This window comes from Nothobranchius furzeri, chromosome 11, assembly GCF_043380555.1.
Source record: "Nothobranchius furzeri strain GRZ-AD chromosome 11, NfurGRZ-RIMD1, whole genome shotgun sequence".
Taxonomy (NCBI): Eukaryota; Metazoa; Chordata; class Actinopteri; order Cyprinodontiformes; family Nothobranchiidae; genus Nothobranchius; species Nothobranchius furzeri.
This window is the reverse complement of record NC_091751.1, coordinates 27,751,987-27,767,318: the sequence shown is the minus strand read 5'-3', so window position 1 is coordinate 27,767,318 and position 15,332 is coordinate 27,751,987. Positions and strand designations below refer to the sequence as shown.

At 40.9% G+C, this 15,332-nt stretch overlaps 1 protein-coding gene and 1 long non-coding RNA gene across 2 annotated transcripts in view; one reads left to right on the top strand and one right to left on the bottom strand.

Moving 5' to 3' along the window:
* Positions 1-12,921, bottom strand: part of LOC139061476 (ferredoxin-fold anticodon-binding domain-containing protein 1 homolog) — a 46,478-nt gene extending 33,557 nt beyond the window's left edge. Inside the window, exon 1 of the mRNA XM_070541472.1 lies at positions 12,785-12,921. Coding sequence (XP_070397573.1) covers positions 12,785-12,789 — 5 coding nt within the window. The 5' untranslated portion in view covers positions 12,790-12,921. The remainder of the gene's footprint in view (positions 1-12,784) is intronic.
* LOC139061644 (uncharacterized) lies at positions 9,269-10,963 on the top strand. The gene is made up of 3 exons (XR_011515449.1): positions 9,269-9,353; positions 9,689-9,766; positions 10,853-10,963. It is a non-coding gene; the product is annotated as an uncharacterized lncRNA (long non-coding RNA).
* Positions 12,922-15,332: the final 2,411 nt, after the last annotated feature.

The window sequence follows — 15,332 nt, the reverse complement described above, 5'->3', positions numbered from 1 at the left end:
TTTAAAAGATATATTGCAAACAAAACGTAGAAAACACGTGGGTTACAGATCGTATTTAGCTAAAATAGGTATAATTGTATAAAAATAAGTGTTTATAGAATACACCTATCAATGAAAGAATGTGGTTTATAATTTGAGAGCTTCTGTTCTCTGCATGCTAGCATAGATGCTCTTCTTTTTGTCTTAATATAGACTTTAATGTCAGTAGTTCCTTCAGATCTACCAAGCAGGAGAGATAACTGTTTCCAGGATTTAATCTTCAGTCTGTCTGTTCTCTGCCTGCTGTCAGATGGAACATGAGATGATCTAAACTAATTTAAAACACGTTTTTAATAACTTGGGGGAAAACATGTGATTGTAAATGCATCTATAACCCTGCTGATTGTCCTTCCACCCTAACAACTAGTGTAAAATAGTAACTAATTTATTAAAATGTTAATTTAAATAAAGCTATTTCTGGTTAAAACCTTATTAGAAAACAGCATATGTGAGTCAAAAAAAAACATTTTTTATTTATTTCTTTATTAAAAGCCAGAGATCATAATAACGGAGAACTGTGATAAGTTCAACCTGCACAAACATTTTAAGTCAGGCATTGACATGTTTTAGTCTCACGAGACCCCACAAAAGAACTGCTTCAGTGAGATCAGCAAGCTCCAGACTTCTTCAGGACTAGAGGATCCCTCTCTCTGACACCAGAACCCAGATGAAAAGAGACAAAAACAAAGAAACACATCATTTAGCACCACAACAAGCAAACCCCCACCAACACTCCAGCACCAGTACAGATGGGTGGTGTTTTTGGAGGGATTTTAGCTCCCTTACCATTCCTTTTAATACCAGTGATCCTGGAAAAGGCCCCATCACCTAGCCAGCTGCACCACTCCACTTACCAGCATTTACTCCTTCCCTGACCAGACCAGATGCTTCCACCCACCTGATTGTTGCTCATCACCACTCAGGATCATGTGAATACATGAAGATGGACATGAATGCAAAGGCAGCAGTTTGACCTGAAACTTATTAATTAATGATCTAGTTATTTATTTATGCTGATATTTCATTGTTAATAATTCTTCTTGTTCTGTCTTCAAGTAAAGACTATAATCCCAACCTGACCGTGAGTGATAAATAATTTAACAGATGCAAATGAACAGTCCTGCAGTAAGTACCAACGTTGTCAAGGTTCTGTTGTTCAGACGTCCTGATTCAGCTCTGGTTATTCTGGAAGACACGTCGTGTTACCATGGTTATCCTGAGTGTGTAGCATGCTTCAGCAGGTCACGGAAGTCAGCATCATGTGGTTAAACTGAAAAAATAAAATAATTACTCATGTTCATGATCACATTTTACTTTATTGATGATATGCCAAATGCTGCTGCTGTCTGTCAAATGATCTACATCTCTAACTAAACTGACCATGGCCGTCTCAGAATAAAAACAGCTTCCTCTAGTTGGGATGGATTAGTAACTGGAGTTGGAGCGAGTAAAGAGCTGCATGGACAAATGAAGTTAAAAATGTTTCTCATGAAGATTTGTTTGTCCTCTACCACTCTGATGTTCACAGACGGACATTATTGTAATAGAATTCTTTCAAATATTTAAAACTGCACTGAAAGTTAAAAAGCTGAATCAGACACTAGTTTAAACTCACTAAGAATGTATTCTGTATCTTTACATGAAGGGAAAGATAGAAATTTATTAGAAATAAAAGTTATTAAAACTTAAACTGCATCCTAATTATGTCTTATTACTCTTTCCCCTTGACAGATGGTGACATCCTCAAACTAAAGGGAGTTCTTTTGAATGCTTTCATTCTTTGAAGTTTCCTCATCAGAATCAACCTCTGTATCCAAGATCTGTGTAACAATGAAATCTGGTGTATTTTGATTTGTCTTCTTCCCTTTTTTGAGTTCACTCAGATCCACCAGCAGGTCGTGGGCAAACCACCTGGACTTGACTGACATCTAGTGGTTCCCCCTCTCTCATTTGAAATAAACCAAATATATTCATGTAATATGTTTCAAACACTAAACAGAAGCTGTCATTATATTCAAAGTGATCGATTAACTTAATCAATGGTGATAAACTTCAGAGACACTGCTTCAGCTGTTCTGTTTTAAACCCTTGTAAACCTCACCAAATGCACTGTTTCCCAGAAATTTCTGAGGAATATAAACTCCTGATTGCCCGGTAAGGCTGCATGGTGGTGCAGTTGTTGGCACTGTTGCCTCGCAGCACGAAGGTCGCAGGTTCAAAACTCGGCTGCGGCCTTTTTGCGTGGAGTTGCGTGTTCTCCCCATGCATGCGTGGGTTTCCTCCGGGTACTCCGGTTTCCCCCACAGATCACAACATGCCCTATAGGTTATACATTGTAAGTTGCGTTCTTCTATACATTGTTTATCTGGTTTTATGAATGTTAAAAACCTCCTTCACAAGATCAATCCATTGTCCATCTATCTTATTTATTACTGTAATCCATCTTATTTATTAACCTAATCTATCTTTTGATTATTTCCTAACTTTTTCAGAAAGCATTTCCAAAGAGCTTATAATTAATAAATGAAAGTCAATAAATAAGAAAACAAAAGTTAAGAAATAGTGAAAATACAAAATAATTTGCTGGGTGAAAGTTTATTGCTGGTGGGCCGATTCTGGCTGACAGATTTGGGTGTTGGTTGTCTTACTTGTTGGGGTGCACATTTTGTATCGGTGTTCTGTCAATGTGGGCTTTACCTCAAAAGAACCTTGAAATCTCATCTCTACACAAATCGTATTTCACAAACCACGAATACAGTATATATATATATATATATATATATATATATATATATATATATATATATATATATATATATACACATACACACAGACAGATAGATAGATAGATAGATAGATAGATATAGATAATGGGCTGTTTATACTTTAAAATGCTGTAGCTTATTAAATGTATTATCTATGAAAGATTAAATGTTTTGTGGAGTGAAATAACAGGAATTTCTGGGCCAAACCCATCCTATTTCATAGGCACATCTCTGGCGTTCATAACAAATCAAACCTTTTGAAAATCGGTTTAAAACTGAGCAAGTTAGTTTTATTTAAACAGTATATGCACCATTCACCTCAGTGCAAAGAAAGGGGTCAGCTGTATGAGGTAAGATGGCCGCCACGTTCCTGCGTCGCATCCCATTGGCGAACAGCGGGGAGGAGGCATCTAGTGTTTTTATACATATCTATGCTGCTAATCTCGAACAAGGCCACTTGCTCGGCTGGAAATTGAACCGGAAGTTGTAGACTAGCCTCCCAGCGAAAGTGCTAAGATTAGCTAGCCTTATGTTCAGGTATATATGTCGATGGTTCAGGCCCACCTTGTGCACATTTTCTTGTTGTATAAATGACAAATATTGGACCCCCAATTCCGAGTCTGGTCTTATACATTTTTCACCTATTTGTCTTGATAAATCACAGTTTTGTCTTGTAACCATACAAGTTATGTCGTTGTGCTGCAAAAACATTGCGGTAACATTCAGTAAAGACTCGACTTTTCCTTCACATCTTGGTAAAATTAATCGACATGAACTTTTTACCATTTTTACATTTATTACTATTTTGGACTCACTAATCAACACGGTAGAGGACCGAGGTTTCTGTCTGCCTCTGAATCTAAGGACGTGGACATGCCTGGTAGTTGCTGCTGCGTCAAGCAAGGGCGTAGGAACAAATTTAATTTTGGGGGGGACACATTTTGGAAATCTAACAAATCTGTTGTAGGTCAATATTTAGGTCAACTCCACTGAAAAAAATACATTTAATGATTATTTCTGATTCTAACGTGTCACTGAGTGTTTCATGCAGGCTGAACATGAACATAGTCTCCTACCGCTATCTCCTGCATTAGCTTCTGATAGAAAATCTGATAGACGGTGAAACTCTAGGATTAGAAAAGTCTGACAGATGTGACTCTGGGCGTAAGGCAAAGCCCAGAAAGAAAAGAAAATAACTTTTATAGCCCAGTTCACTAACATTCTGTTTTTTTTTTTGATTGGGGACTCATGAGCCAGCCAGAAGGGGAGGAGACTTAGGCTCCCCATTAGCCAGATCCAGGTGATTACCGGCCAACGTGGGCGTTTTAATTATAAAAAAGCTGCATGTGTCAGTACTGTTTTATTTTAATTTAATAATACAGTGCAGGATATATTATCTTATTCATATGGGGAGAGATGTGTAAACAGATTTAATACAAGACTAAAGCTGTGAATATTCAGTCTGAATTGATCTGACTCTCATCAGAATATTTTATTTATTTATTTATTTGGTAGACGCTTTTATCCAAAGCGACTTACAATTTATAACCTGTAGGGCATGTTGTGATCTGTGGGGGAAACCGGAGTACCCGGAGGAAACCCACGCATGCATGGGGAGAACACGCAACTCCACGCAGAAAGGCCGCAGCCGAGGTTTGAACCTGCAACCTTCGTGCTGCGAGGCAACAGTGCTAACAACTGCGCCACCATGCAGCCCAAACTACATCATCCAACAATGCTGACCAACAATCTGAAAAATCTGTTTGCTTCTGACATAATGGAAAAAGAAATAATTCACTTACAACAACAGCTGGAACTACATTAATTTTCAGATGGACAAAAGAAAAAACAGTGGCCAAAATTGCAGTCTAAATGCACCAGAAAGCAGAGTTTAACACTTAGTTTTCTAATATTTCTAAGGAAGCATTTATTTTATTCTTAAACCGTACTGCCCAGCCCTATTTGTTATGGGTAGTGATGGGTCCAGCAACACCGACACACCGGCGCATGTGTCAAGCTCATGGAGCAAAACCTGTGTCGATCAGTGTCGATGCGTGTGTTGCTTTAAGAAAAAGTCACGTGACCAACACTGCTGCTGTGTCGCTCATTGCCAAGGCGCCAAACTGTGTTTAGAAGGTATCGACTCTGCATCTGTCAACGGGATGAGTCGCCGTGAAAAAATTACCATTTCAAAGATAAAACAAAGCATCCCTCTTTACATCCAATCCAATCCAATTTTATTTATAAAGCGCATTCACAAGGCATTACAACCAAACAAGGCGCTGTACACTAAAAATGTTGGTTAAACAGGCGTTATATAAACATGTCGAACACAGATAAAAGATAAAAAGGAAATACAAGAAAATTCCCAAAAATAACAGCTAAAAATCATTAAGACACAGGGTGAAGTAAAAATAGGAAAAAAACATTTTACAAAGAACCTCAATAATACGGAAGTCCATAATTGTGGAGTCAGTTTATAAACAGTGCAGATGTCAGTGAGGTTCATAATTATGTTGTATAAGCTAGGTTGAAGTAGTGAGTTTTCAGGCGTGATTTAAAAATGCTAGCTGTTGGTGCTTGCCTCACTAGCAGTGGTAATGCGTTCCACAGCTTCGGTGCACAGACAGAGAAAGCCCTTTCTCCACGGCTTTTTAAACGTGCATTGGGAACGGCTAGGAGGAGCTTATCTTCAGACCTGAGAGCACGCGGCAGGTTGTAGTAATGGACAAGTTCACACAGATATGGAGGAGCTTGATGGTTCAAGGATTTGTAAGTGAGAAGCATAATTTTGAAGTTTATCCTGAACTGCACGGGCAACCAGTGGAGAGATTTCAGAATTGGAGAAATGTGTTGTCTTCTGTCAGCTCCAGTCAGCAACCTAGCTGCTGAATTCTGGACCAGCTGAAGTCTAGAGAGCTGCTTTACTGATGCCATATAAGCAGGAGTTGGAGTAATCCAGCCTTGAGGTGATGAAAGTGTGGACCACAGATTTCAGAAGACGTACACTCAGGATGTGCTTTAGTTTTGAGATGCGTCTTAGTTGGTAAAAACATGATTTAACTGTGTTATTGACCTGGGCATCCATCTTCAGAGCCTGGTCCATTTTTACTCCAAGGTTGGAGATTACAGAGGATACATTAGGTGAGAGATAGTTGAGGTCAGGTTGATGAGTTGCCGTGATACTGTTAGGACTGAAAACGATTAAGTCAGTTTTGGAGTCATTGAGATGGAGGAAGTTATCAGCTAGCCATTGCTTGACCTCAAGGATACAATCAGACAGAACTTGCGTTGACTGAGTTGGCTTAAATGAAAAGTAGATTTGACAGTCGTCAGCGTAAAGATGGTATGAGACAGCGTGCTTTCTGAAAATGGCTCCTAAGGGCAGTATATAGAGGTTGAACAGTAACGGGCCGAGAATTGAACCTTGTGGGACACCCCAACGTAGAGGCTGTGACTCTGATGAACAGCCGTCCAACATGACCCTAGCAGACCTGTTACAAAAGTATGACCTAAACCAATCCAGGGCAGTGCCTGAAATGCCAGCCCAAGTGTGAAGTCTTGTGATCAAAATGTCATGATCGATCGTGTCGAATGCTGCAGATAGATCCAAAAGTACCAGAACCACATGGAAACCTGAATCTAAAGCCAGAAAAATGTCATTAAACACCCGAACGTGAGCAGTTTCAGTGCTGTGCTGTTGTCTAAAACCAGACTGACAGGTGTCCATTACCTGATATTCATTTAGATGGTTCACCAACTGTGCATAGACTACTTTCTCAAGGACCTTAGATAAAAACGGTAATTTGGAAATTGGTCGTAGATTAGAGTAATCGGTGGGATCGAGGCCGGGTTTTTTCAAGATTGGTTGTAGAACAGCGTGTTTAAAGGCACGAGGAACTTCAGCCAATGTCAAGCTACAATTTATAATGCGTAGCACGTTACTGCTAATTAAAGGAAACACCTCTTTCAGGAGTCGAGGTGGGATAACATCATCTGGGGAGCCAGAGGGTTTCATGGCTGCAACAGTTTTTTCTACAGGCCAAAGAGATGGGCTGAAAGCTTTGAAGTTGCCCGTGAGAGGGGATAAATGAATCTGGAACATGGTTGGTTTGGTGAATCTGAGCTCTGATTACAGTAATCTTATTTAAGAAAAACGGCAGGATTTGGCTACACAAGTCAGCGGACACAGAGGAAAATAGATTTTGAACTGGGGAAAGCACTGCATTTATGGTTTTATATAACACACCTTGATTGTTTGAATTAGCCGTGACAATGCTGGCAAAAAATCGATTTCTCGCTCCTCTGACTACTTTTTGATACTGAGACCAAGCCTCTCTCATGGCCTCAAAGGACACAGTAAGCCTGTCTTTTATCCATTTACGTTCCAGTCTCCTGCAATTTCGTCTCATGGAACGAGTTTGTTCGTTCAGCCATGGGTCTGACTTGGATTTCTTTCGACTTGATTTTAATGGAGCGACAATATCCATAGCAGCCAGGCAGGATGAATCAAGCACATGAAGTGATCCCTCAACTACAGAAGACGCAATAGTAGAATCATATGGAGCTGCGTTCAGAGTAAGAACAGCGGCAAAATCTGCAGCAGTATTGGGTGTGATTACACGAGAGAAGCTGGGACGGAAATATTCAATACGAGGGGCATAGTCCAATTTCAAGTTAAACAAAACTGGTGAGTGATCAGAAAAAGTTGCAGGTAAAATGCCAAGATCACAAATTTCCAGCTCATGACAGAAAACCAGGTCAAGTGTGTGTGTATGACCATGTGTGGGGCCATTAACACGTTGGGAGAAGCTAAAAGAGTCAATGAGATCTAGGAAATCCCTTACCAAAGGTTTGTCAAGACAACAGATATGAATATTAAAATCACCAAGCAAGAGTATTTTTCCATATCTACAGGAGGCTTCAGCCAGAAAAGCTACAAATTCATTTAGAAAATCCTTATTGTAAGGTGGTGGGCGGTAAATGAGAGCACATAATAATGTAGGGGAGCGACCCAATTCAAATAAGCTCAATTCAAAGGATAATGTAGTTGATTGAGGGGTAATCGGTGTGCAGATAAGATCTGATTTGAATATAGTCAATAGGCCACCGCCCCTGCGATGTGCTCTTGGAATGTTAATGAAGGAGCATCCAGGAGGTAACAGTTCGACTATTGAGGCTGAATCCCCAGGGGTGATCCATGATTCAGTGGCGCATAAAACATCCAGGCTATTGTCCTGGAAGAATTCCTTTAAAATAAAAGTTTTATTTACAACCGATCTGGCGTTGATCAGAGCAAAGCGAGTCGACTGAGTATCCGATTGTAGAGAAAGTCCGTTTCCATCAGATCTTGCGACATACCGCAGGTTGGCGGGATTTCTTCCCCGCTGAGTGAGCCGGCCAGAACGAGAGCAGCCAAAACGCGCGTGGGCACCCGGCCGGCGAATCATCCTCACATCCCACGCGCTCATGCAGCTCCCCGCTCCGAGAGCTCCCAGCCGGCAGGACATCCTCGTTTCAGACGCAACCATGGAACATTCAGTTCCGTGTGCTCCCGGTAGCAGCGAGATCGGCCCAACGCAGTTGAGATGACGCTGGATCCGGCACATCACAGTCACGGAGCAGCGCTCCGATATGGCCTCGCCGCGCCGGATCCTTCGGAGCTGAACGAAGAAGCCGCCTCGCTTCCCCCGTTTCCTTCTCCACGGTCTCCGAGGCAGCGGCAAACCAACAGGCATCACAAGCCTGAAGGCTTGGCTAATATCAGACTCCAGCGGTGGTGGGAACGCATGGGGCCCTAAAGTTAGGTTAGCGTCAGTCTCCAGCGGCGGTGGAAAAGCGGGTCCCGCAGTAGAATACTGGAGGTTGTCCATTCCAGAACAGATCGAGAGCAGGAAGTCCCGATCATACACCAGCAGAGAATGAACACTATATATCAAGGAAACCATAAAATAGAAAAGAAAAACCATAGAATAGAAAAGAAAAACAAAAAAGGTCGGGAGCCGAGCAGACACGCAGCCGATCAAGGGCGCCATCTTGTCTACATCAAGAAAATGGAGCCAGAGAGGAAAAGAAAAGTTTCTGCTGTGTGGGATCATTTTGATCTTTTAACAGCAAATAAGGTACGTGTTTGTCTTTCCTTGTTTCTGCTCATCTGTCAGAGTTGAAAACAGCAATGTGACTGACTCTCAGTGTAAATTATTTATTTAATTTAATTAGGTTAAATGTCGGATCTGCTCAGCCGAGTTGTCTTATACAAATAAGAGCACTTCCTCAATGCTGAGACATTAGAGTCAAGCATGAAAACAAAGAGGAAGCAAAGAACGAACACAGGTAGACCTATATGGACACTGGGCGTGCTTTGTCACAGTTGTTTTACTAATATATGTTTTATTATTTTGAAATCAAGAATCTAGGAAGATTGCTCTGGACCAAGCAGTCCTGAATTTTATTATAAAGGACCACCAACCCCTGAGCATTGTGGAGCTTGAGGGGTTCAGGGGGTTAATTCAGGTCCTTGATCCATCTTACGCTTTGCCAACCAGAAAGGTTTGTATACACAATGTCTGAGATAGCTGCTGTTACTCATGTAATAAATACAGTGCTTAACAAATGTATTTTACCATTGTCTGATTTAAGGTTTATGACACAGCAAACAAAAATAAACACTTGTGATTCAAATATCATGCATGCTTGAATAATTTCTGTCCGGTGTGTCAGCTCACATTTGGGTATAAAACTGGATTCAATTTTAAATTCCTACCTTCTATTCAACAGGGAAAAACACAGAGAACTTCATAGCTGGATGTTTCTCTTGCTTTAATGACAGGTGGTCTAATTAATGTGTTGAGTACTAGACTGATTTGATTTTGATTCATTTTCAGACGGTTAAGGAAATGATGGCCAAAAAGCATGCGGAGGAACTCGAACGAGTAAAAAGGGGAGTACAGCAAGCTGTGGCAGTGAGTATAACAGCTGACATGTGGACCTCCTTGAACATGGAGGCTTACTTAGCTCTTACCTGTCACTACATCAGTGATAATATGCAGTTGTGTACATCTCTGTTGGGAGTCAAACACTTTCCACAAAGTCACACTGCTGACAATCTGGCCCAAGTCAAAAGGGGCATGATGGACGACTGGGCCATAACAAACAAGGTAAGGTGTCTTGTGACTGACGCAGCACCAAACATGATGGCAGCAACACGAACTCTTCAAATTCGACATTCAATCTGCATTTTGCACACAAACTAAATTTAATAGTCAAAAAATCCTGTGATCAGATCCCTGAACTTCCATCCATAAGACACAAATCTAGGCAGATTGTCTCATTCTTCAGATCCAGCACCACAGCAAAAGAGAAGCTTGCTCAAGTGCAGCAACAGATGGGACGGCCCACCTTGAAACTTGTCAATGAGGTACCAACACGTTGGAACAGCACATATCAGATGCTGTCACGGCTACATGATGAGAAAGAAGCAGTGTGGGTATCTCTTGCCTCTCCAAACAGATTTAACACACTCACAGCTGATGAGCTCAACATCTTAAGGGAAGCACTTCTTGTGCTGGCCCCTTTCCATCAGGCCACAGTGGAGTTGTCCGAGGAGAGGAGAGTTTCAGGATCAAAGGTCATCCCGATGATGAAAATGCTAAATTGTGCACTTGAGCAGAACTCCTTACATCTACACACACAAGCAGCCACACATCTCCATGACCAGCTTAGACGTCGCATCACAGACACTGCTTCCAATCTGGAGTCATTAAGCGTGTCGACCCTATCAACACTTTTAGACCCCAGATTTAAAACACTCGGATTTCGTAGTTCCTCCAAGTGTAGTGAGGCTGTCAGTCGCCTGAAAAAGGAGTGTGCTGCAGTAATTGCTCGCACAACATCTGAGCCACAGCCTGGACCTTCATTAGAGCAGTTACCCACTTCAGGCAAGATGTTCAGTATTATCAGTTTATTTTCACGTTTGTTTTGTTGCTAATGTGTATTAATACAGAGTAGAAGACAAAACTAAAACTTCTTTGTATTTTTTATTATTTCAGATAATCTGTGGCAGCAGCTTGATCAAGAGGTTGGCAGACAAACCACCAACGCATCAGCTGACTCTATCGTTGAGGTCCAGCGCTACTTAGCAGAGGGAAACATTTCAAGACAAGAAAATCCATTAACATACTGGGGGAACCGGAAGACATCCTACCCACACCTTTTCCACCTGGCTTTACAGTTTTTGTGTGTCCCAGCTTCTTCTGTGCCCTGTGAACGTGTGTTTTCAAAAGCTGGTAAAATAGTGTCCAAAAACCGTAATAGACTAAATGCCAACACATTGGATAAACTTATTTTTCTTAATAAAAATTTATAAAAATAAAAAAAACTTTTGAGTCAATGACACTGAAATGGGTAATATCACATTCACAGCACTGTCACTTTAATTGTCTCTTGGTATCATTCACAGAATATTTTGAGGTGTATATATTTTAAATGTAGAAGTTTAAAGTAATACCATATGAAGCAGGCCTACAATAGCTTAACATGTATACAAGTATGATTAGGTCATTGAATCAGAGTCTGTTGTGTCTCCAGTATGTTGCCTGCAATGATGTTTGAAGTCCAGTAGGTGTCATTATAGAGCACAACAGCAGCACTGTGTCGACACAGTATCAATACTATTTGGGGAATGTGCTGAAACGCTTCATGAGGCTTCATCTACCCATCACTAGTTATGGGATTACATATATTTAACTGTGTTCACTTATTATTACATTCAAATCTTCCTCTCAGCCACCTAAAATCATCTCATTCTTCACTGTAGCACCTCAGCAGGTCTGGCTCTCCCTGTCTCACCCTCAACTGGTTCCTGCTGAACTTCATCTGATCTCCAATATAAAAACAATGGACATGACTAAGGAGTAAAAAAATACTGTTGGAGGACTAGTGCAATATTAAAATCATGGTTGTTATAGTATTATTTAGTCGTGTTCACTTGTTATCATGCTCTAATCTTCCTCTCATCATCAACCATCTAAAATCTCACTCCACTGTAGCACCTACCTGCACCTCAGCAGGTCTGGTGCTCCCTGTCTCACCCTCAGCAGGTCTGGTGCTCCCTGTCTCACCCTCAGCAGGTCTGGTGCTCCCTGTCTCACCCTCAGCAGGTCTGGTGCTCCCTGTCTCACCCTCAGCAGGTCTGGTGCTCCCTGTCTCACCCTCAGCAGGTCTGGCTCTGCCTGTCTCACCTTCTTCATCATTTTCCTGCGTAACTTCCTCTGGTCTCTTATATGAAAAAAGTGACATGAGAATAAGGTTTAAAAATGAAATGTGATGAGAATGTCACAAACAAGCAACAGTCACACTTACAAATTCCATTTTATGTGGAGATTCAACTTTTTTATTTATTTCGTGTAAAATGGTTTTTGTCTGTTACTGTCAAATTCGCCATTTTTTGTTGACTAGTGGTGTTGTTTAATGTTTAATGCTAACTAGCAAGCAGTGGCGGCTGGTGAAAAATATTTTTGGTGGGGCCGTGCTATTTTTTATTTTTAAACAAACTTGTGCTTTCTGAGCTTTGTGCACAACTTCACTATTTCCTGAATTAAGCACAGCTCTTTTATTTCCTGTCTTACATCATTGGACAAACTGATTAATCCAGGTGTGTGACTATTGGCACGCTGCCTTGCGGACCAAGGTTGAAAAATACTGCATTAAATTGCACATAAAATAACATGACCATAAATGGTAAATAGGCAATGTAAGAGGCAAGTAACAAAAACATTTTGTTTAATTTCAACATTTGAGTGAACACGAAAAATTATGAGCAGGTCACTGTTACAGTAATGGTAGTAAACACTACTTAGACAAAACGCCAGAAATTTACACTGTTAAATATTTCTGGAGTGTTGTGCCAAGGTCAACTTTATACAAAGATCAAGTGGATGCATTTGTGTGTGTGTGTGTGTGTGTGTGTGTGTGTGTGATACCTCATTTGTACAGAAATTTTGCCCTTCTGTCCTTCTGAGTGGAAAAGCTCTCGATTAGCTTTTTATTGAAGTCAGGAATGTTTGTGACAAGCTTTTTTTTCCATGGAGAGCATGGCAAGAGCATTCAGCCCATCCTGTCATGGTGTTCCTCATGGAAAGTCTTAATCCTCTTTAAAGTAGATAAATAAAAAACAACAGATAAGTACAAAGGAAACACTTTCATAGGAAATAATGTCATCAGTATCCTCTTACAAATGTCATATTTCCCAGTTTTTGGGACAATAAAACATTTCTGATTCTCAATCAGATGTTTTTACATTTGAGGTAAAAACATCTAATTGAGAATCAGAAATGTTTTATTGTCCCAAAAGCTGGGAAATTTGTTTGCTGCAGCAGAAGTGTAACAAGTAAAATGGAATCAGATTGATGTATGTACAAATTTACATGAAATACACATTTACGTGATTAAATATGTATAATAAGTATGGGTGTTGAAATTAGTTTTTACAGTTATTGCACATTAAACATGTTATTAAACAAATGTCCCGGTTTGTGGGACAACCAAGGATTTCTGATTCTGATTGTCTTGTTCACAGAAATGTAATGTACAGCTTACCTCTGCACCCAGCTGCTGTTGTTCCCTGCATGGCAACATTAGCTCTGCTGCCTAGCATGGCTAGCTTCACCGTGTTGTTGTCCATGTGTGCCCGGGATGACTCGTGTTTCTTCACCTTCTCAGAAAAATGTTTCATGTCTGTAACTCCTGACTCATCCATGCCTTATCTGTCCCAGCCGTTTTGAATAACAAACACGGAAAGCAAAATAACGCATTAGCGTGATTGCATCCAGCTAGCCAAGCCTTCCTGGTGTACCAATTTCGGGAGAAGCCTAGTGTGTACAGTTTACCTCTCTCCTTCTCCTGCTGGCTTATCTTTACGTCGGGCTGATCTGGTTCAAGCTCTTTGACATTAAGTTTTCCCACCATAGTTCTCCTCTCGAACGGATACTGGAGAAGAGACCGAACTGAATTCAGTGGCTGCTGAGATCCGGTATCCATGCTGGTCACCGGTGGCGTCCATGTTACATCTGCCTCACGACCAAAAACGACTCTGCCGAGTTCTACCGAACACCAACGAAACCTTTGGCGGTAGCTCTATCGCCCATCATGCTTCTGAAACAACGTCGACGCTGATTGGATACATTCCCATTCCTACCCTTTGATTTTCTTGTCAGCAATTGGACGGCTGGTCCCGTCCTGTTTGGGCGATTCAAAAACAGCCTACAACCTCCACCGCTGGCAGAGACCGGCAGAGATTGGCAGAGACCAATATATATATATATATATATATATATATATATATAAAAAACTTAGAATATGTGATTATTGTTAATTTTTTTTAAATAAAAATTAAAAACACGGGAAAACTGGGAGGGCGGTGCCCTATCGCCCTCTACTGGCCAGCCGCCACTGATTGGATTTCACATCCGAGTTTTTATTTTGAAACTCCAGATATAGGTCTTGTGATCACAGATGATTAGGCAAAGCATTCTGGGATGTGTGTGGACATGTTGGAAGCTTGACGAGTTTAAACAAACCGTGAATCAAACGATACTGTCGCAGAGAATAAACAGATTTTGGGTGAAAGAAAGTGTTAAACAACATTATAAAATCCCAAAAAGGATGCAGAATATACAGGGATATGTTATATAAAGACGTTGGGGACCGGTATGTGGACAAAATCAGCGTTATAAATGGGTCTTTCATATGGATCAAAACCGATACCAGAGCACCGATTACATATAGTTACCGCTGCAGTTCTGCATAATGGAAATTTTCTGCTTTCTTGCTTGTGGAGTGAGTGGATGTAAATGTCTGGATGAGAGGTAAATGTTTTATTTGTTGGTTTTTCTAGTCAAACAATCAAAATTGCCATCCCACAGAAGAAGTGTTGCAAGAGAAGTTGTGTTGTGTGTCAGTGCGCTCTCATTAGCTTACTGGTGTGTGTGTGTGTGTGCTTCGTGTGCATGTTGCAATTTAAGGAAAGAAACGATGTATAAAAAAATGCACACCATCTGTAACTTACCAGAATGAAAACACTCCGGAAGGTGATGTTTGGTCGCCTTACAGCCAGCAAAAGCCAACAAGACTTGTTTAAGCTAGATACTTGGTCTCCGTGGATTTCCCTCCAAGCGGGAAAATGGTGAAAAGTTGGCTTGTTTTCCACCTTTATTCCCCTGGTGATAACATGTCACACCACAACACAGCAATGATTTATCATAACTGAGTAATATAACCGAACAACCGAATAATAAATTTAAGCCACGAGAACGAGACCGAGTGCGCCGTTTACAGTAGTAACAAGCAACAAGGACTCACACACCTCCAATGGGGCGGCTGCGTCGGTGATGGCGTCACGATCACAAGCCCTATTACGAACCTTTACAAGATCAGTTTAAAGTAATATTCCACCCATAATTGAATTGTTGTCTGTTGACATATTTCCCAGAGTTAGAAAAGTGGGAAGAAACTATTTGTAACCAGCCCAGC